We start from the raw sequence: 24,103 nt of genomic DNA on the forward strand, positions 1-24,103 counted from the left end.
CCTGCTCTTTATTTTTATTTTATAACTTTGCTTGGACCTCAATTCACACGTTTGTTATTTTGCTTTGTGGCCAGAGGTCTCCTGTTGACTAGTTTTATTTTTAAAATTTAAATGTATAAGTTTTGCCTGATAAACTTTGGAAATCAGTACCATCTAAAGCACAATCGTATACTCAGAAGCGAAGCTGACTTCTAGAATATTTATCCTATTTTAAATTCTAATCCTAATCCTAATCCTCTTTTGAATATTTTAACCTGTTAACTTCTTTTTTTAATGATCCAAATATCTAGGCATGAGATTCGGACTAATTTTAAAGGCGAACTATCTTCCCCCGTAATGCATCCTTCATATAAATCCGGAAACACGGATAGCTCCTCATCCAACCACCTACCTCTCAAATTTTTCATCTCAAATTTTTCAGACAGTGTTATAGTGTATGCCTAAGTAGCAGACAGTGTATGCTTAAGTAGTCTGCTGACTATCTTTATTAGAACAAAAGATGTCACGTTAATGACCCCTCCAAGATAATCTCACACTCTACCGAAGGAGATAAATCACGGAGAATATTTATCCTAATACAATGACCCTTTACATTAAAAAGATCATATACCCAACAAGACATTGTACATCCACTAACAATTAGTTGACTATCTCTATTGTAACAAAAGATGATTACACTCACTCAAGACGTCTCTCACAATTCATCTCTTGAAGGGAGGTAAATCACAGGATTTATAGCCGACCGCGAAATTGACTAATGGATGGGAGAGATTTTTTCCCCCGAGGAAATCCACCCGCCATATATGACTATCTCTGGAATATATGACTGGTAGCTGATCATTATAAAACATATGATGAACTACTCTTGAGTGTTGAAGGGTAGCAACGATCCCAGCCAAGACTTCATGTAAAAAAAAATGAAAGGGAATAGCATTTGAGTTCTAAGTTTGGTCCATTTTCATAAAACTACACGAGATTTGTTCATGTAAAAGAAAAACACACGTACAAGATTAGTGCATCAGCCGTCGAGCCAAAAAGTAAGTTAGCCAAAAAGTTCCTTATATATGGAAAAGAAGCTTTTTCTAACACCTTTCGAAGATTTTGTAGAGCTTCTCCAACGAAGCGACCTGTCATATATCAAAGCAGAAGATAGTTGTGAGGGGACTACTTAGACAATTGAATACAGATCCTCTTTTGTACCGAGTAGTTCTTAATGTGCCAGAAAGTTCAAAGTGATATTGAAAACACTGCACCTATGGAATTACAAAAAACTAGCCAATTTGCTTGCCGGTTCACGAGTATTAATTGATTCAGAATTAAGCAAGTTTCCTCACTTTACGATTGTTAGCTCCGAGCTTTAAGGTAAGCGTTGTTGTAAAATTGCAAGTATGACAAGTTCCATATCTACATAACCTGAAGTTCCTCGGGATACCAGAATACAGTATATTTTACATTTTTTGCCAAATGGTGATAACTATGATGTCCTTAATTATATTGTATAGCTAGATCATTATATATATATTGAACTGACATTGCGTTGGAAAATTAGTTTTGATGACCATTAGGGATAAGAAAGTTATTTTGCGAGTAGACTGTCGTAAACTAATTTCTCGATTGAATGAGAAATTAATGTCAATGAAGGGTTGGTCTGATATGATCGGAACTTGAGTATGTGGAATCATTGAAAGGTGTGAAATTATAATTAATTTCGTTGATTAATTAAAAGATTAATCATTATGAGTTATCAGATTAATCAATTAAATTAATTATAATGAAAAGATTTAAGTGAAAAGGTTTAAGGAAAAAGACACATCTCATATTCTTTCACCTTTTAGAAGAAACATTTCACATAGGGGGAGAACCCCTTTATCCCTATAAAACAAATCTCATTTCTTCAACTCAACTCACTCAATTCTCAAGTTGTGAATTCTCCTCTTGAGTTCTCTTCTCTCTCTCCTCTCTTAAGAGTTTGAAGACTTCAAAAGTTTGACAGGGCTTGACATTTGGAGTGCTCCTATTTCGCGACGCAAGTCGTTGTATCTTGGGAGACGATTACAACTATAAGCACCTGGGCGGGGCAATGTTGTCTTAAGGAAAGAAGGTCTAGCCTTCACCTTAACCTTAATACTCTTATCCTTAGAGACAAAGTTTACCCAAAGGGGTTGTGTTAATATCCGAAGGGATAACTCGACGATCGACGAGATTAGGTCGGTAACGACGATACCAAGAAAGGTATGTCTCTTACCCGAAAGGGTACGTTGATAACCAAAAGGGGATGTCGAGAGTATAAATGGGACAAGGTCCACATTGCCATACCGAACTCTACCGGTTAGAGTCATCGATTCATTGTCGAGATGACTAACCGGGCTGAACTGTTGGATCTCAACACCGAAAATCCATATGTCCATATTGTAAAGATACCAACAATCTTAAGACGATATTGGCGATTATGGTGACCGTGGGTCTCACTCATACCGGAAAGAAATTGGAGAAATTCTCCGTAAACATTTTCAAGCGATGACAGCAAAAGACATTGTATTAGTTGAAGAAAATGTATCTTTTAAGGTTACTATCAAAAGATGTCCTAGCGCATCTAAAAGTGAACCTCAAGTAATGTAAGAGTTACTCACAAGGAATAATAGAATTTTCCTATGTAAGAATCAAGCCTTAAAAGGATGGAAAACAAAATTATACCATGGGTATAATGTAACAATGATGGTCAAGGGTTTGTGGGGGTCATTTAACTAAAGTCACAAAGTTGACTATCCAAAAAGAGGGCTAATGAAAGTCTTCAGATAGAAGATCAAGCCTACTTAGTAAAAAGCTAGACTTGAGTCTAACTCGTTAAGACCTAAGTGGAGGTTAAAATAGATAAGTTAAAAGGATTGCATTACATGTGTTGAAGAATTAAGTCAAGTGTCTCACAAAGAATAAATGTAATCATGGTCAGTACTCCAATCAAACGACTATGGCTCGATAAGATTGGAAGACCAAGGGATGTATACTTCTTGGGTCGAGTATCTCTCGAAAAGTAATACAATCTTGGTCAGCACTCCAATCAGACGACCGCAACTTTGGCTCAATAAGATTGGAAGACCAAGGGATGTATACTTCTTGAGTTGAGTATCTCTCTAAAAATAATACAATCCTGGTCAGCACTCCAGTCAGACGACCACAACTTTGGCACGATGAGATCGAGAATCTCTCGAATAGTAATACAATCCTGGTCAGTACTCCAATCAGACGACCACAACTTTGGCTCGATGAGATTGGAAGACCAAAGTATGTATACTACTTGAGTCAAATATCTCTCAAAAAGTAATACAATCCTGATCAGCACTCCAATTAGACAACCGCAGTTTTAGCTCGCTATGATTGGAAGACCAAGGGATGTATACTTCTTGAGTTGAGTGTCTCTCGAAGAGTAAATACAATCTTAGTCAGCACTCCGATCAGATGACCATAAGTTTGGCTCAACGAGATTGGAAGACCAAGGGATGTGTACCTCTTGAGTCTAGTCAACACTCCAATTAGACGATCATAGCTCTAGCTCAGTAAAATTAGAAGACCAAGTGATGCATACTTTCTAAATTAAGCACTTTTTTGACAACAAGTGTAATTGTGATCATCATCCTGATTAGACAACCGCAATTTTAACTCGGTGAAATCAGAAGATTGAAGTTATGAAAACTTGCTTTTAAGCAAGATTGAGACCCTTGAAGTGTGTTTTATAAAACACTAGAAATGTGGTTGGAAAAATCAACTAAGCAAGATCATCCATGTGATCGAGGAAGAGAATGCAACTCAAGAAATGTTTCTCAAGGAAGAGTAACATTCAATAATTTACTATATCACATTCACCTCAATTCAACAATGGTGGCTTAAACATTGAGAAGATGATAAAAGCTATATTGATAAGTTTTGGGTTTATCTTGAAAATTTTGAGGAAAATTCTCCTCTCGGTAAACCACAAGCCCTAGTGAGATAAAAATAAAAAATCTCTATAAAGCATTAAAAAGTCATGAACCTTCTAATGAAGCATATAAATGTGGGGATTAACTAATGAGCCAATATATATATGATACATTATTGTATCTATGAAATTATGAGAAAGACACTAGTGTAAAATAGTAAGTTTTGAAATGACTTAATACCATTAAAGCAGTAGACCTCTAGTGGTAAAATCTCCATTGAATATGGAGAATTGTGTGGATCCGCTAGACCTATCAAGAGATTAATTATACTGCATGTCTAAAGGAATAAGTCTAAAATTTAATATTTAAATCGAGTAGTGGAAACTCAACCATGTTTACTGGAGATCCCAAGATCATGATTCAAAAGGGACAACTACGCTACAAGATTCGAGTCACTTAGGAGTAATTACTCCAACTCATACCTGGAGACAAAATGTGCTACCTAAAAAATGAGTAAAGGATGAACAAAAATTCTTAATTATTTCTATATTATATCACAAAGGGTATAATAGGGTATTGCAGGATACTCTTAATTGGAGATCACTTATATAAGTGTGAAGACAGACTGCTTTAATGAAACATTTATGAATCTTAAGCTTTGTCCATGGCCAAAACGGACACGATAGAGAACTAGTAAAAGCCTAGGATGCTATTATGTGGATATAATTATCTTGGTTTATACCAACGGCTGAACAATTCAAGGCATAGTTCATTAGGCAATCAAGTAAACCTGATCATATTCCACTACAGAAGGTTCAAAACCACAAGCTATCTCTCCTGATGCAATAGTCTTCCGATGTAACTCTTATTTAAGACTTGAAACTTATCCATAATTTCCATTCATGTGGGAGGTTGTTGGAAAATTGATTTTGATGACCATTAGGGATAAAACGGTTAATTCGCGAGTAGACCGTCGTAAACCAATTTCTCGAGTAAATGAAAAATTAATGTCAAAGAAGGATTGGTCTGATATGATCGGACGAAAGTTTGACTCGCATATGAGTTTGATGAACGCTAATTCGAGTATGTGGAACCATTGAGGGGCATGAAATTATAATTAATTTCGTTGATTAATTAATTGATTAAAAGATTAGTCATTGTGATATTAATTAATTGATTAATTAATATTTATAATAAATTAAGTAAATAGTTAATTAAATTAATCAATTAAATTAATTATAATGAAAATGTTTAAGTGAAAGGTTTAAAGGAAAAGACGCATCCCATATCCTTTCACCTCTTAGAAGAAACCTTTCACCTCTTGGGAGAAACCCTTCATCCCTATAAAACAAACCTCATGTCTTCCACTCAACTCACTCAATTCTCAAGTTGTGAATTCTCCTCTTAAGTTCTCTTCTCTCTCTCCTCTCTTAAGAGTTTCAAGGCTTCGAAAGTTCGACAAGGTTCGACATTTGGAGTACTCTTATTTCAAGACGCAAGTCGTCGTATCTTGGGAGATAATTGTCAATAAACCGTGAGCACCTGAGCGGGGCAATATCGTCTTAAGGAAATAAGATCTAGCCTTCACCTCGACCTTAATACTCTTATCCTTAGGGATAAGTTTATCCAAAGTGGTTGTGTCGATATCCGAAGGGATAACTAGACGACCAACGAGATTAAGTCGGTAACGACGATACCAAGAACGGTATGTCTCTTACCAGAAGGGATACTTCGATAACCGAAAGGGGATGTCGAGAGTATAAATGGGACAAGGTCCATATCGCCATACCGAGTTCCACCGGTTAGAGTCATCGATTCATCGTCGAGATGACTAACCGAGCTCAACTATTGGATCTCAACACTGAAGATCCATATACCCATATTATAAAGATATCAACACATTGGCGGGATAAAAGGAATCACATTTTGCAACAAAAGTACACAAAAGAAGCTAACCTGGACAAAAGTTCCATCCGTTGCCATAGATTTTGGTGGTTTGAGAAAAAGCCTCATTGATGGGAATAATACATGTTGAATGTTCCACTCCCGTTGAGCCCAGGCGGTTTCTGCCTCAGCAAGTAGCTCTTGATCCAGATCATCTTTTTCAGGATTCTCTGTTATAAGAAGGAAAGACAATTTAAAGCAATTCCTGTAAATGGAACTTCATATATTGTTTAACAATTTTCATTACCATTCTTTAAGTCATCACCAGTATCGTCAATTGACTTGGGATTTTTCTTGTAGAATTGGATCCCATCACCTGCAGGATTGGGGAGGACAGGAGGATGCATGGCATAGAAATTACCAAGAACAGCACAGATTGTCTGGAGACATTCTTTCTCATTCTCCCAATCAACCTATGAAAAGAATACAGCAATGTGTCAAAAAGTAGAAAAGTGAAAGATAGCATAAGGTAGAAAATATATTGGAAATGTTCCCTTAAAATGCATATACTACCAGACGATCAACATCAGGTATCATGCTAATTGTTAAGAATGACAGAGAGTTGTATACTTCTACTTGACTTTCCGAATAGGATCACATGTTTAGATACTAATATTAATAGAGTTAAATTACAAGCATATTGTGCATAACTAGTAAAAAATAGCATCGGGAGAGAGATATCAGGAGTTGGGCCATTGGACTCCAGAGAGCCAATTTTTTATCAAGGCAAGCATCATAGATCCTCCTGAAATTTCAGAGAAATTTTCCATACATATACATAAGATATAGACATACATCATTAGCCAAACTCAGCAAGAATTCTGGAACATGGTCCATGTCAGGAGTGTGCTGCTCGAGTAAAACAGGAAGCCTCATCAAGTTTCCTTCTTGATCTATGTTTATGCAGAAATACTCTTCGAGCATTTCTGCCTTTTGTTTGAGTAACTCAGTATTCATCTGGCAAGCAAAGACAAAGCAACAGACAGATGTATGCATCATATACATGCAAATATACACCTATTTTGCATATATTACAGTACAAAGTAATCTAATAAACATCTCACTTTCAAGACATTAGACTATCGTAGACAAACAGGCATTACAAAGTTCAAAGATTTAAAGGATAGTAATCAAGAAAAATTTAGCTATCCAAGTAATAGACTGCTGAACCCGAGCAAATATAAGTTGAAAGTCAATTTATGAATTAGACATCTTGAACGAGTTTGGGAGTTCCTTTGGATGAAAATACTCTTAATGACAAATCAGAACTAATTTCATTGAGCTTATCTGGGCGTAAGAGAACCAATGAATCCAGGTAATTTTACTGAGAGAAACTAGCTACATTTAATCCACCCATACATTGGTTTATGCTGGTAGAAAGAAATAGACTGATAATAATACAAAAAAGTTGGTTCAACTAAGAAGCATATGAAGAAGAATGATTATTACCTCTGCTATTTTATTTTTCAAATCCATATCATTGTCATCTGTAGATTTTAAATCTTCATCTTTTAACGCCATTATTAGTAACTCTGGTATTGGTGCAGGCTCACTAAGTTGAATGGCACTAAAATGGGCAAACCGGCGTATGGCTTGCTGATACATAAGTTCTTTGCTGATTCGAAGGAACAAGATATTGATGATAAATAAATAGTTTAAGGAAATTCATCAAAGAGTTGTGATAAATGAAAATTTGTCTCATAAAGGACACGGTTATTATCTACAGCACAAATACACATACATGTAAGTATACACATCCAAGCACAAGGATATTATGCCTGGGGTCAACAATAACTGCAGGTAATCCTACTTAGGTAGGATGAGCTGTAATGATGCAGCACTAATCAAATTAGGCAATATTAAATCTCGTTCAATACAGAGTGATTATCTTATGTCTTCATGTAAGCAAGTAAATAGGTGAGGCACCTTGTCTATTGATATCACCTTATATGTTATGCTCTAAATCACCACTTCTAACCATTTCTGAGTTGCTCCAATGGTTCAAAATGGAAACAACATTTCTTTGTCATTTCAATATCTTGCACACTCCTGAGTCCATATGAACATCTAAGACATAAGGATCATTAAGAGATCCATGAACTTGAGCACCACATAATTTATTTAATAAATGCAAATACACAAACACTGATGTAAAATTATTAAGATCTGAAGAATATGAACTTTGAGACTTGCAAATGTGAATTGCATATGCAAACAGGGAACGACAAGGATTAATGATGCAGATAATTCAGTATCTTTGTCCATATCGCTGTAACATTTAAACTTCTATAGTCATTACATGATAACACTCAATCGAGGCTTAACTGTAGATACATTTCCAAATAAGACCGTCCACCTTTGTAGTTCATTCCCCTTGATTATTTCCAGGTTTAGTTGGCATCCATAACATTAGCTTGTGCAGACAGCACGATTAAAACTACAAAAATGTCATAAGCATAGCTAAAACTAGCAAGACTGCAGGTAAACATTTGCTGCATGGTGAAGACTCATGGCTTTTAAAATCAATAAAATGTTGCATCTTTTTGGATAAAATTCACATCAGTAAAACTTGTTTTTATACTTGAAAAGTAATATGCTCAGGTACAAAGCCTTTCGTAGCTGTTTAATGAAGTCCTAAATACAGGATAGATATGAAATTGTATTGTCCATGGTGGTGCGATGTATGCATTCATCCTAATATGGACAAAACCTATTTGTCCTTGGTCTTTCATGGATAAAAGGACTTGCCTAACTTCAAGCAGAGTCCAACAAAAATACTTAAGTATCAAGCCACATACAATAAATCATAAATTTAAATTTCAGATATAATAAGTTAAAATTTGATACTAAATTTTTAAATTGCCTTGTGCAGTGCCAAATCATGGATAAAAGCTAGGACATATGACCTGATTTGGATTACAACTAACTTGGGCATTTTTCCAGACAGCAATGCATACCATACAGTAAGATGAGATTGTTCATTGTACTAGTAGTTGAACATAAATTGTACAGGGCAATTTAAGATTTGTTTTCTGCACAAAATAGTAGATCAAATGATTGTATGTTTTTTGCACTAACAGCCATTAATATAAAAACACAAAAACAAATCCCCTCAAGGATCAAGTATTTGATAATAGAAACATACTAAAAAATAAATGAACAAATATTTAATTAGAATAAATAAAAGGGAAACGAAGTATAAACTCTTACCTTGCATTTACCACATTTACAAGGTACAAATGAGTACTATACTGAAGTACTGCAAGAACATCATCAGCAAGCCCAATATATGTGCAATCTTTTACAATATCCAAGAGTCCTGTGTTGATAAAGCAAATAAATCAATCCAAACCCATAGATAAACTAAATTTTTATCTCAGAGGTTAAGAAATTGACATTCCAAGTCTGAATCTCACCTGAATGAATATTCTGATCAACATCATTTAGAAGCTCTTGGATGCTGGTAAGGTCTGCAGATTCCCTGGGGTTCCTCCTTTGTCTCACAGCAATTCTTGCAATAAATAGAACACTAGCCAAAATCAATATGAAGCATGGTCTGAAATCTCATGTGATGTGGGAGGCACAATCAAAAAGTACCAACCAATAAATTACTAAAACACAATACCGAGCCAGTACTAATGTTTCAAATCTCAAGTCAAATAGAATTTTCAGGTCCCAACTGGCTCAAGATGTGCCTCCCGTGTTTAGTATGGATGCCGAAAGTGTGCTGAAACCAAACACCATAATAGGACGAGATAGGGGAAGGAGAGGAGGAAAGGCATGTGGAACACCTAATCCAAACACAAGAAGAAATAAGAGGACTTTGAGGTTGCCTTAGGCAGTGATGAAGTCGGAGAGGGTCTCGGAAATGGTTGCATGCATCTCAGGAGCTCATGAAGTGGTTGCCTGCATTTTGAAAGCTCATGGCAGTCGGTAGAAGTCTCAGGAGCTCACAATTTCTTTGTTGACCTTGAGCAAGGTTGTCATTGTTGCTAGAATTCCAAGGAAGCGTTTGTTACGATGTGGAAGCTTCATTGTCACATCAAGAGTCTCGTGAAGTTGTCACCATTGTTGCAAGATGTCATTTGGCAGTGCTTCATCATTTCAAACATGTTTCATGTCCTGGTTGGCCAACAAAACAAAAAACTCCACCCATACCAATTGACATAGAACAAATTTTCAAACCCTTGCCCGATATTGATCGACATGGATAATCTCACTTGTCTAGCCTATGTCCATCGGCACAATTTAACACACTCTAGTATGCGTCAAAATGAATTCAAGTGTTTTTAGCTTGTCTTTTAAAATTTCAAATTCAATTAGTTATCTAAATGCTACCTTATTTTTAAAGGTAAACAAATTAAGGAGAGTATTACATGAGTAAAATTTATATGAATTCATTTTGTAATACATTCAAGGGGAAAATGAGTAAAGTATCTTTTAATTCAATAAATATAATTGATATAGTCTATTTAAAGGGGAAATAATCAGATTGGAGGATTAAATAAGTGATACTCATTTAAGTTCGTCACATCACACTTATCGCTTTAGCATGTTAAAGTGCATCGAGTATCACTACAAAATATATCCAATTGATTGTGTGATTGGTATATTTTATTTTTTAAGGTAAATGATATAAATGAAAAGGTATTAAAATATATCAAAGCATGCTCATTATAATGAAGCTAAATGTTTGAGCATTTGGCCTAGAGTAAAGGTTACAGATGACTCAGTTTACAAAATAGCATACAAGACAAATAAATATTTACAAGACATTGGACCACATTCAGTCCCTAACAGCATAGCTCGACACCAGTTCTATACCATTCTGGTTGGAGGCCGAAATTCTAGGACGACTCAAGATTATATACCTTTATATTAGGAGTTAATAACCTATGGCTAAAATCAAGTGATAACAAAGTTAGAAATATTTAATCAAGTTTCTAATTTGTAATTTAAAAAAGAAAAAAAATACAATTTCAATAGTGAATCACTTGTGAAAGGCAAAATTATTAGATTTGACAAGATTAGAAAATTGGAAAGGATTCGATTCAATAATAGCAATTATTTGGTCAAAAAATAATTCAATTAATAGTTAGATAAAAAATTGTATTTCTAGAACAAACTTTTGGCTTCTGATTGTTATTGTGATTTAGCAACTCTCTATGCCCTTGTAAGTTCCTAAATGTAATTTAGTTGTCTTTGGATTTGTCATTGACATTGAGGTGGCGTTTGGTTAATTGGTTTGGGAATGAGGGAATAGATTCATTCCCAAACCTTATGTTTGGTTGATGGGAATGGAATCAAGATTTTGGAATGAAACCCAAAAATTTGGGTATGGATAAAACCCACCCCCTCCCTTTGGTTTTGATGGAATAAGAATGTGAATTAAGTTTTAGACAAAAATACCCTTAGTATATTTGTTTATTTTTTTTTAATTTCACACTCTCTCTCCTTGTTCTCTCTCATCATATTTTCTCTCTCCTTATTTTATCATCACACTTTCTCTCTCAACATACTTTCTCTCTCCTCATTCTCGCTCATCACACATTCTCTACCATTTTCTCTATATATTCTCTTCCATCATACATTCTCTCTCCTCATTTTTTCTCTCTTCATTCTCTTCCATCACACTTTCTCCTTATTTTTTCATCATACTTTCTCACTCATCGTACTTTCTCTCTCCTCAATCTCTTAGCATACTCTCTCCTCGTTTTCTCTCATCATACTTTCTCTCTCTTCATTTTCTCTCATCACACTATCTCTTTTTTTCTCTAATCACACTTTCTCTTTCATCACACTTTCTCTCTCTTCATTTTTTCTCAACCCACTTTCTCTCTCATCATACTTTCTCTCTCCTCACTTTTCCATTTTCTCTCATAATACTCTCTCTCTTCATTTTTTCCATCACTCTTTCTCTCTCAGTATACTTTCTCTCTCCTCAGTCTCTCATCATACTTTCTCTCTTCATTTTTCTCCATCACTCTTTCTCTCTCATCGTACTTTCTCTCTCCTCACTCTTTCATTTTCTCTCATAATATTTTCTTTCTCTTCATTTTTTCCCATCACTCTTTCTCTCTCAACACACTTTCTTTCTCATTATACTTTTTCTCTTCTCAATCTCTCCTATCATGCACTCTCTCCTCATTTTCTCTCATCATACTTTCTCTCTCTTCATTTTTTTCCAACACACTTTCTCTCTCATCACACTTTCTTTCTCATCATTTTCTCTCATTATATGTTTCTCTCACATTCAACTTTATCTCCCATCTAACTTTTTCTCTTATTTTCCTGTAAGGGTAAAAAAAGAAATTTAGGTTCATTCCGATTGAAAATATTTAACTAACCAAACATCATTTTTAAGAATGATACCCAAGCTCATACCCATTCCTATTCCATAATACTATGATACTCATTCCCATTCCGATTCCTAGAAGAGAACCAAACGCCCCCTGAATGTATCATGAAACACACAGCCAATAAAGAAAGTTATAAGGAACAATTTATATACCTAACAGAAGCCAAATCTGACTTCTTTTGATGTTGTGAAGAAGGACCATTTGACCAATAAGCATGTAACCTTCCAGAAGGATCACGAGAATCTGTTCTAACCACTCGATTTATTGGCGTTTTCTGGAATTTTCCTCCTACATTACATGATTCGTCAAATTTGCACATCCTTAGAATCAAAATATCATTTGCTAAGGACAACATTACAGAAAACCATTTGGTACCAGAAGAGGAAGGATTCTTCTGAATGTCCTTTCTGATAGAGAAACTACTTTCTGGTGCAGAACTTACAGCCTGTCACATACCAATGAAAATAATGGTTAAGCAGGAGGAAAATTGAAAAGAACAGGTTTGATGCAAATATTATGAATTCCTAAACTGATGTCTACATAACAGCTCATAAGAAGCAAGTGACTATATATCTATACCTGGTTAGTATTGCATATTACAGGATAAATTCTTCACATTAATTTGAAAATTTTAAAATACTTGAGGTTGGTCTCAGTTCTAATCAACACTGGTTAATTAATCTTTCCACTATCTGCTATCTGATCATGAGCAGTCCAATGCAGATCTGAAGAGATTTTCGGACTCAAAAGGCACAAACTTCAAGCATATTGATGACTTGGTTTCAATAAAATTTAGTAAACACTGTCCAACATATCATATTCCTACTAAATCATCATCTATCAATCATGAATGTGAAACAAAAAGCACTATGAATTGAAAGATTACAACAACCAAGCATTTATCCCACTAACTGGAGTGGACTATATAGATCCTCTTATGTGCTTGATCCCCTACTATATCATCTATATAAATTTTATATTGTTTTATCATTGCTAACCAAATCTTCTTTGGTCTCTCTTCCACGATAAATGTGCAATGTGCATATTTGTCACAATCTTACATCTTCTAACTAGGGCATTTATTAGTTGTCTAAGTACATATTCACATCATCTTAAATGCATCTTTTGAAGTTTCCCTTAATATGTGCAACTCAGACTTTCTCTCTAATGTTCTCATTTCTGATCCTCAATGTCCGCACATCAACCTTAACATCCTCATCTTTACAACCTTCATTTTTTTGCTCATGTATCTGTTTCATAGTCTAACATTTAACTTTATATAACATAGCAAATCTAATCATCGTTTTGTTTCCTTTAAGCTTTAGAGGTACTTCTTGTATCCTATGTAAAACATTCCATCAACTTATCCATCCTTTTGCAAAAAGAATTTTCGATACTTAAAACTTTCAATGATAGGTAATTCAACATCTCCCGTCTTAAGAATTATATTGCTACATCTACTACTACAAAACTTAAATTTCATATATTCTATATTTACTCTCTAAAACTTTTACCTTTTAGTGTCTCTCTCACCAAAATTCGAACTTCACATTTACTCTTTCACAAGTCTCATCAACCAAAACGACGTCATATACAAACAACATGCACCATGGCAACTTATCTTAGATGTGTCCAGTAGTTCATCCTGAATTAGTGTAAAAAGATATGAACTTATAGTTGATCTTTGATGCAATCCTAATTTTATAGGAAACACTTTGCTTAATCCGCCTGTAATCTTCGCTCTTATTATTACATCATCATCCTTAATTGAAAGATTAGTGTGATTGAATATCTTTAGGAGCTCTAGTTTTAATCTAACCATATACCGCACTCGGACAAGATTTTAATCCTTCAAACCTTGCAGACATGATTGCCAACGCAAAATAACTTATCTAGAAACCTAAGGATGCTCCATCACTTCCTTGAGTCTCTCCAACCCTCCTGTCACATACCATCATCACAAATCTAGACTTCAATGTGAACCTTCCCGGATCTCTTAATTTGCTCCTTTGAAAAGGTTTTTCTTTTTTATCATTTGGAGCTCTTTTTGTTAGAGCAAACCATTGTTTTATATCCATCATAAGGAAATTTTTCATCCTTGCCTTCCATTGAGCAAACCCTCCTAATCCGAAAGGCGGTGGAGCTTGAATATCATATCCAAATCCTTCCTTGAATTCCATTTAACTACTTTAATGATAAGTTCGATGAACTTTTTGGTGTTGGAGAGCTTCAAAAAAATCAGACCTTCTTCCTCCTCTAGCTTTGTGCTCCAACAGCGGTTAATTCGATAAGGAGAGGTCTTGCTCTGATACCACTTGTTAGGACCCGTGCGAGCTAGAGAGAGGGGGGTGAATAACTTTGACAGCGTCAATTGAATGCACAACAAAAATTTGAATGAAACTCGACGCCACATGAACAACATTAAGATTTTACTTGGTTTGCCGCCTCCCAAGGCAACTATTACAAGGCCTAACCCTAGCAATCTACCACCACTAAACCTTCTCCTTCTTGGATACCTTTCGGAAGTGGAGAAGCCTCTTACAACTTATTTCTGCAACAAATACAGCCAAATACAATGATACAAATGAAATCAAAAGAAATCGAAACAAATATGCTTACACTAAGTGAGTTTTGCTTTGGATGCTTTCTTGTTGCTTTGGATTGCCTCTTGGTGGTAAGACATGCAGCAACACTTCGTCTCCAACCTCTCAAGAACCTGCGAGGCCTCTGATTTACCTCAAAAACCTCTTTTATAAGCTATTGTTAGGCTAATTTCCGCCTAACAATCAATTGCTAACCTTCACCAATCGATTGCTTCATTGTAATTCAACCGTTGACACCTACAACGGCTCTTTCCACGTTGTTTGACCACCATCAATCGATTGCTGAGGCACAACAATCAATTTCTAGCCACCAGTTCGCCCATCGATTTGGAAGTGTTGTGTTAGTTTGAATTGATTTAAAAATCGATTGCTATCACCCAGCAATTGATTGGTAGCATCATATGTGCAATCCAACCCAAGCCCAAGTGGGCTCACTCGTGGCCGACTAGCCTGACTGGCAAAGGTACTTTGTTCTACTTAACACACTCTTGCTGTTTAAACTATGTTTTAATATATGTTGTTGAGTCAGAGTTGACCTAGTGAAAAAGATAAAGAAATCATTGTATAGGTTAAAGCAACATTCAAGAGCTTAGTTTAAAATTTTTAATTGTCTTTCTCTAATATGGCATGACTAGAAGCATATCATATCACTTATGTTGTGTTTATTTAGATTGATGGATTCAAATTTACGGAATAACATGATTTCCAAAATGAAAGAGTGTAATTTCCAAACATGTGACCCCCTTCCCCCTATTTGCCTAGTAGGAAACAACAACAATCAAGCTTTATCCCACTAGGTGGGGTCGACTATATGATCTTTTCACGCCATCAAGCTCTATCTCCTACTATATCATCATCTATAATTAAATAAATTTTATCTTATGTAATTGTTGCTAACCAAGTCTTTTTAGCTTTCCTCATTTGATATGTGTGTTTATCATAGTTTCACATGGCCTAACTGAAACGTTTATTGGTCGTAGTACATACCCGTACCATCTTAAATGTGTCTCTCGGAGTTTTCCCTCAATAGACGCAACTCCGACTTTCTCTCTAATGCTCTCATGTCTTATTCTATCTATTCTTTGTATGTCCACACATCCACCTTAACATCCTCATTTCTACAACTCTCATCTTTTACTCATGTGCTCGAGTCATACCCTAACATTCAACTCCATATAACATAGCAGGTCTAACTACGATTTTATAGAATTTTCCTTTAAGTTTTAGAGGTACTTTATGGCCACATAAAGCACTCAACACTCTCCTCCATTTCAACCATTCTGCTTGTATTCTATGTAAGACATCTCTCACAATCTCTCCATCATTTTACAAAAATGATCCTAAATATCTAAAGTTCTCGGTTCCGTTCAACTCGTCATCTCCATCTTAACAATTGTCTCATTATGTCTAATATTGCTAAACTTAACTTTTATATATTTTGTCTTTATTCTACTAAGCCTAAAACCTTTCCCTTCCAGTATTTCCCGCTAATATTCTAATTTAACATTTACTCTTTCACATGTTTTATCTACCAAGACAATATCATCTACAAACAATATGCACCATAGTACTGTGCCTTAAATGTATGTAGTGAGTTCGTCCATAATTATTGTAAAAAGATAGGGACTTAGAGATTATCCTTGGTGCAACCCTATCTTTATTGGAAATGCTTTGGTTACTCCGCTTGAAGTTTTTACTCTAGTCGTTACATTCTCGTACATATCCTTAATTAGTTTATTAATTAAGATGAGCAAAAACCCTCCCCCTCTCTTCCCTTCCTCTAATTTCTTTCTCTTTTTTTTTTTTTTCCTTTTCTCTCAATTAAAAAGTAAACACAACATTACTATTTCATTGCATTTCTCAATTAAAATGTATCCTTCTTATTGTCTATGCAGATATAGTTTATTAATTTTGTTGTGGTAGATAAAGTAAGTAAAATTATCAATTTTAGTTTGTTTTTAGTGTGAGCTTATACAAACCATTAAAGTTGAACCAAATAGTTAAGAATTTTATAATATGTATATGTATGTATATAAAAAACTAGTATGTTAATTAGTATGGTTTATTTATTTTTTATGTTTACTAATCAACATAATTCTTAAAGTACAAGTTTTATTGTTATTCAATAGAAATTTAGCTTGAAAACTAGTTTCTCTTACTTTTGAGTTTTGATTATTCTCACTAAAAAGGATAAACTAAAGTGTGCCCACCCTAATGACCAAGTTGGAAATCTTCCCATTGAACTTATGAAAGTTGTACTGTTACAAACAAACTTATGCATGTAACTTCTAATCAAGTATTTCATGAGAGGTCAAAAGCACAGAGTTGACTGCCACTTTACCAGAAGAAAATGTAATTCAATAAAAATACCACCTCATTTGTAATTAGATGGTCAACTAGCAGATTTACTTATCAAATTCTTACAAGCTTCTAAAATTGAATATGTCAGTAATAAGTTAGATTATATATTTGGAACAAGCTTGAGTGGATTTAAGATTTGCAAACAATCATGCCAAGCGCAAAACCTAGTTTATCAGCTTTTCTGCATGAGGGCACTGAGGCATCTACCAACTACAGCTCCCAAAATTAAAGTATGTAATATGTATAAGGATAAAAGTTACCTGAGTTTGAAATGTCCTTGTATTGTTACAGTTCATCAATTTAGACTCAATAGCACTCTGTATTGTTTCAATAAGACTTTCTTGATTCAAAAGGCTCACCTGCATAGAACAAGAAAGCAACATGCCACCAAATTATGTTATAAACTTCAATGAATCACTTGATTAAAAAAATGTTTCTTCTAGTTTTTTTTATTTTCTGGCAAATTCTGATAGCATACCTCTCTTTTAGTGGGATGGATATTCACGTCTACATGTTCAGATGGAAGTTCAATTGACATATAAATAAAAGGTTTAGCTGCCTTGGGCAGTGTTGCAGAGTACACAACTTCTATAGCTCTCTTCAAGGCAGAGCATTCAACCAGCCTGTCTAAACAAGAAAACCTTAAGATAATGCAGAGGAACTAAACCTGATTTCCAAGATTTTGAGAGGAATAGTACATTTGTATCTCTATACAAAATGGCAGGTGTACCCACCCCCCAGATTTATCTATCATAAATGACACAGGAGAAAATCCTAAGTTCCGTTATGATTATGACAAATTGGACCTCAGCCCAGAAGATTAGGTACTATTTGTGCTTGCATAACCATGCACGTCAATGACACATACTAATTATGAAAAAATCATAGCAATTTTCTAGGCATAAATGAAACAGTCATTTCCAAATTACTGGCCACTTTAACTCAGCAGAAATCCTAAGTTCCATTATGATTATGATGAACTGGACATCATAGCCCAAAACATTAGACATTATTTGTACTTGTATAGCCATACATGTCAATGACACGTACCATTTATGAAAAGAACCATCGTCGTTTTCTTTGCAATGTAATTTGCATTAGAAATAAAGCCTGTCATCTTAAATATTGATTGATCAGGATTATCATCTGAAGCACTTATCTCCATCAATTCACGAGCAACAGAAATACCATATACTGTTTTGATAGCATCAAGCTTGGAAGAAGTAGTAACACTTTGAACATCTGCTCTATTTGCACCATGCTGAAAAGATTAGAAAAGAAAGAAAAAAAATATAATACTAAGCCTTCAGACACATCAATGCGTAAGCTTCCTGAAATTAAAACACTTCAATAATTTTTTGTTCACTGACCTTTCTGCAGGAAAAGCACACCGGTGTGTTATGAATTGCAAACCGACTAACGAGATCTACAATCTTTGCATAATCGTCGCTGGAATTCTGCAATGTTTTTCTACGAGCAACAATGTTGTAAAATAGGTTTTCAACCTGGAACAAAAAATTTGTTCGAGGATCCATAATAAGCTAAGAGAGCTAGACTTGAAAACTCAATAATATCTGGACAGTTACATATTTATCACCATTATTTGAGTCCCCTTTACAGCAGCACAAGGTTTGGGTACATGTTCCATTACTCCGTCTCTATAAGAAACCCTGCATTAGTGAAAGAAAAATATTAAAATAATATATAAAAATGTCACCATAAACATGAAAGTATAAATATGAGATAATGCACCTATAACCATGCAACTGGCCTTCAGTTATAGTTGTAACTGTCACATGACCAACATAAGTCATGCTGGCCAAAGCCTCTCCTCTAAAACCCATTGATTTAATTGTCTGCAGGTCCTCATAAGTAGACAATTTTGATGTGGTGTGCCTTTCACATAGTATAGGCAGATCTTCATGCTGACATCAACAAAACCACAACATAAATGTTAGCATAGGTTAACACTCTGCTGCTTTAGCAACCTAAGATGATTACCAATAGTATTTCAATCCCTTCTTTGCAAAATTGTCCATGGATTGCAATCTATTTATTAACAATAAGATATTAAGTTTTTTCAACTTTGCATCAGAGCCAACTCGTTCCACCGTCCCCATACTAATTACTCTCTCGCCCTCGACCTAGTCACTTGTTGATTAAAAGTAAAATATAATTGCAAATATTTTAGATCATTAAAATTGTTGTTTGTATGATGATCTTTCTGAAGAAGTTGGCATAGACCTTCAAGTATATTGCTCAGGAGCAGACTCAAATACAAAGAGGTCTCAAACAAAATCCATGAATGGACAAGAAGTTACTCAAGTCAGCCTCATGTGCAATAGTGCAAGAAAACAAATCATTCAGTATTTGTTTGATAAAGTATTGCTAATATTCGAGTTTTAGTAGTTTATGTTAGTGCAACCTTTTAGCTAGAAGTGATATGCAGAGTATAATAGATATAAAAATGCCTTAGAACCAAAATTATCACTAAAGAGTTAGAAAGGCCTCATTAATTCCTTGGAATGGAAGTTGCTTATAACTCTTAAGAACATCTTTATCTCAAAGCAAATAAGCATGAATCTTTTGCAAGCAACGATGATCTTGAGCGCAAAGTAGAGACTCCACTTGTACAAAATCATAATCTATGGTAAGTAAGGTGATGATGAATTTGAAAACTCTGTCGTTATCAAAGGCAGGTCGGAAACCTCATCTATCTCACAATTACTAGACCAAAAATACTCTTTAAAGTAAACATTGTGAATTAGTTCGTGCAGAGATTCAAGAAGAGTCACAAGGAGGTTGTGCTAAGTATCCTTCAGAATAATAAAGGATTCCTATGAAAAAGATTAGTTTACAAAAAAAGAACTAAATATAGTTGTCTTTTCTGATGGTACTTATACTAGATCTACTATTGATCGAGAGCCAGTTTGTGAAGGAGGCAATCTTATATCATGGAGAAGCAAAAAACAAAACATAGTAGCACAATCTAGATTGATGAAAAAGAATACGGGGGATAACACATACAACCTATGAGATAATGTAGATAAAGCCCTTTCTTGATGACCACAGTTTCAACATTACAAAATTAATAGATATGTGTTATGGCAATCAGGCAACCACCAATATTGTAATCAATCCAATGTTCTATTTCCATGAGCATAACAAACATTAAGATGAACTACCACTTCATCCACAATGTAGCTAGAACAAATTACCAACATCTTTACTAAGCTTCTTCTGTTACACAACAGCAACAACCAAGCTTTATCCCATTAGGTAAGGTTGCTATATGGATCCTTTTACGTCATTGAGCTCTATCTCCTACTATATTATCATCTATACTTTTTTATCTTGTTTTATTATTGCTAACCAAGTGTTTTTTTTTGCCTTCCTCTTCCTCGTTTGATATGCGTGTTCGTCATAATTTCACATCGCCTAACTAGAGCATTTATTGGTCATCTAACTACATGCTCATACCATCTTAAACATGTCGCTCGGAGTTTTCCCTCAATAGATGTAACTCCGACTTTCTCTCTAATGCTCTCATCTTTTTCTATTACACAATTTTTTTTTGTGTGCACGTGTGACTTGGCGCAAAGGTAAAGTTATCTGCCATGTGACCTAGAGGTCAAGGGTACAAGTCTCGAAAACAATCTCTTGCAAAACAGGTAAGGTTGTGTACAATAGACCCTTCCCCAGAACCCCGCATTGACTGGAGTTTCATGTAATGGACTACCCTTTTGTGTGTGTATGTTTGTGCACGCGTGTGTAACAAGCTAGGTATGATAAATATCAAATGCTCCAACATGAGAGGTGTGAGATATAATTATTAAAGATAACTGAGTCCAAGGCACACCTAGTAATATGCATAATTTTATATAGAATTAGTCGTGTTTAGGTTCTATAAATACAAGAACTGTGATTCTATTTTTTATAATTAGGCATCAAGTTTCTCAACTACACTAATTTCTCTTAGAGTGCAAAATATACATTCAAGATGATAAGATCCTAGAAAAGGGGATTAATTAGGATTATTTCCGTTATTTTCTATAGAATAAAATATTCCCTTAAGTTTTTCTTAGAATAAGATATTCCTAGAGTAAGTCTGTTTTGTTGCAGATAAGACTCTCTTGGACCATAAAGTTTGAGCTATGGGTCTCTCTGTCTTGTCACATTTCCATGTTGCCACCTCAAGATTCTATTGCTCCCAACTCTATGCAGTGACGGAGATACCTATTTCATGATATCCAAAGTAAGCATCTCAGCTACAACACAAAAGATAGGGATTTTGAAATATGAAGGGAATTTTTAACCTGTCACTGTAACAAAAAGGTCATATAGAACATCGAAGGTGTGCAACTTGTCAAACATATTGTTTTCATTAGTGATTAGTGCATGTTTGAATCATTGAAGTGAGGTTAAAAAAATTGTCATAGTTTATTTTTCACTATCCATATAGGTTTCGCTTTTAGTCTTATCTTTCCACCTCTTCCCATTTCCATTTGTTTACCTTGAGAAAGTAAAGCAAGGAAAATGCTATCAAAATTAAGAGTTGACTTTTATATGTTTCCACCAATTTCAAGCAACCTGCTTGTTTTGATTCACTTCAGCATACTAAATGTTCAATTTTGTTTTATTTCACAGGTTCACAACTGTTCATGAAAACATTAGTTAAGGCACGTCAGCTCATGGAAAACGTATTTAAGTACTAAGTTGTTTCTTAGCAAAGCCAAGCTGAGCTTAGCCTTAACAAGTTTGATCTACTAGAGTTTTAGCATTATAAAGATTTACTCATTTGGCTTATCAGGAAGCTTCCATATAATCATGTGAGCATACTTGTGTAGAACCTATAAAAATCCTTGCTAATAAGCATGTAACAAACTGTATGTGTACAATACATCTCAAGCATGTATATGCCCACCAAATGTAGATCACTTAACATGTGTTTAGTAATAATACCTTATTGGGGGATTATATGAGCATACATATAGAATTATAAGCATGCATACTTTTAGAGCTATTCTATGTTCTATATAGTCTGTAAATACCTCTTTTGCCTTAATGACAAGTAAATGCTGATCATTGTTTATAGCTTTCTTTTATCCAGTACAATATTCTTATAGAAGAATATACTGTAAAGGTATTGAGCATTTTGTTGAATGTTCAGTCCTTAATATAATTGAGGTGCTGTGATCAGACCTTTAGGTTAAATTCAGTAACATAGCCACCTTGTTGGGAAAAAAAAAAAAAAAAATCCCGCAATTAGAAATGCTTTTCCAAGGCCCTATAGGAAACAATCTCAAATCTAGCAATAGGTATTAAACATTTTTGCACATCAATCTATGTACAGACAAGACATTGTTTCAGGAGTAAACTAGGATATTTTTTTTTCAGTTGTTGCCGTGAAAAAGAGTTTGTTTTTAGGTGTTATTAGATCAAATTATAACTTGAGGTCAATCTTAAGCTGAGTGACCATCCTAAATCAATTTTGAGCTACTTGAACTGTGAACAAGTTGGACTCAAGTTGAGCTCGAATGAAGCTCATTTACAGAGTAAGTGGACTGGGCTTGATCTTGAATTATGGTGTTGAATAGAGAGATCAAACTTGCTGGGCATAAATAATAGTCCATCAAACTGCAGTGATCAAGGCAAAACTCCACTCAGTTAGACTATTTTGATTTCTGCACCCCAGAGTAAACTAAGCATTTATAGAAGCAACCAACAGGAAGAACACATATGTGCACAACAGCACAAGTATGATATTAATCGCCATCAAACAACTCTCCATCCACCTGCATGGACATGAAGCAAGGGATTGCCGTAAAGAATTAGCAGATAGCATCTGAGACCTAACTATCATAAGAAAAGAAATATCCGCAGTCCGTCGGTTAACCTGCACACTTTGAAAACCCCCGACGAGGGTTTACTCGTTAGGCTCACCAAACGAGGGCATCAAATCGAGGATAGTGGCATACCCTGATTCCGTGGCCGTTGTCGGAGACTTGAATGAGCTTGAGACCACCGTCCTTGACGGTAACTGAGATGGAGGTGGAGCCAGCGTCGAGGCTATTCTCGACGAGCTCCTTCACGGCCAAGACAGGCCGCTGGATAACCTCCCCCGCCGCGATACGGTTCACTACTGACTCGTCAAGCCTGTAGATCCGTGGAGGCTGCGCCGCGCTCGCCTCCTCCTGGGGCTCATCCATCGTCGCCGCTGCACTACTGGACTCGTCGATCTCCATCGCGTGGGAAAGAGAACTTCGGTGCTCATAAATTATTAAAGTAAATTATTTATCTTTTTAATTCAACTTGATTAAAAAATATGACATAACATATATATAAACTTTTGAACTTATTCAAATTTCCGAATGTCCAGTTTCATTTTTCCCCAAAAAAATAATTCTCATCTTACCCTTACCACTTGTATCAAAGTTTTATTCTTCAAAAAAAAAAATGTACTTAATTTTCATATTACCTCCGTCCCATGAACACTTGGTCGTTAATATATTTCTTCTCTTCCCCTTCCCTTTTCTCTCTTTTTTTTTCAATTTTTATTTTTCCTTTTTTAATATCAACACCATCAATGCTATTATAGTTCCGGAGCACTAAAAAAATTCATAATAGTTAGAATGGGTCTAATAAAAAATTTCTATATCCATTAATATATTTTGATCAAAATTCATGATGAATCTATGAGATTTAAATTTTTAAAAAATTGATATATAATGGAAGAGGTAGTACAACGAAAATATTTACGATGTCAGATTCTGATAACCCTACAATAAATTATATGTGTGTATCAATTCTTTTAAATTCATAAACTTTGAAAAGCTTCTGATCATCATTTTTATCAACTTCAAACTGATACATACTAAAACAAATTTAACTTTATGTAACACGTAATTATTTTATTCGTAAC

The 24,103-nt window shown here is 34.9% G+C and overlaps 1 protein-coding gene across 1 annotated transcript; it reads right to left on the minus strand.

Moving 5' to 3' along the window:
- Window positions 1–459: 459 nt before the first annotated feature.
- LOC121975324 (DNA mismatch repair protein MLH1-like) lies at window positions 460–23,480 on the minus strand. The gene is made up of 17 exons (XM_042526903.1): window positions 23,160–23,480; window positions 18,934–19,106; window positions 18,779–18,851; window positions 18,552–18,686; window positions 18,232–18,442; window positions 17,660–17,808; window positions 17,442–17,540; window positions 12,593–12,662; window positions 12,370–12,505; window positions 9,275–9,369; window positions 9,069–9,177; window positions 7,308–7,473; window positions 6,654–6,815; window positions 6,106–6,271; window positions 5,871–6,028; window positions 1,007–1,127; window positions 460–901 (listed from the first exon to the last, which is right to left on the minus strand). Exons 1-16 carry the CDS (start codon window positions 23,424–23,426, stop codon window positions 1,083–1,085), a joined length of 2,214 nt encoding a protein of 737 aa, XP_042382837.1. The 5' UTR covers window positions 23,427–23,480; the 3' UTR covers window positions 460–901; window positions 1,007–1,082.
- Between the last annotated feature and the right edge of the window lie 623 nt (window positions 23,481–24,103).

This window comes from Zingiber officinale, chromosome 4B, assembly GCF_018446385.1.
Source record: "Zingiber officinale cultivar Zhangliang chromosome 4B, Zo_v1.1, whole genome shotgun sequence".
NCBI classification, from domain to species: Eukaryota; Viridiplantae; Streptophyta; class Magnoliopsida; order Zingiberales; family Zingiberaceae; genus Zingiber; species Zingiber officinale.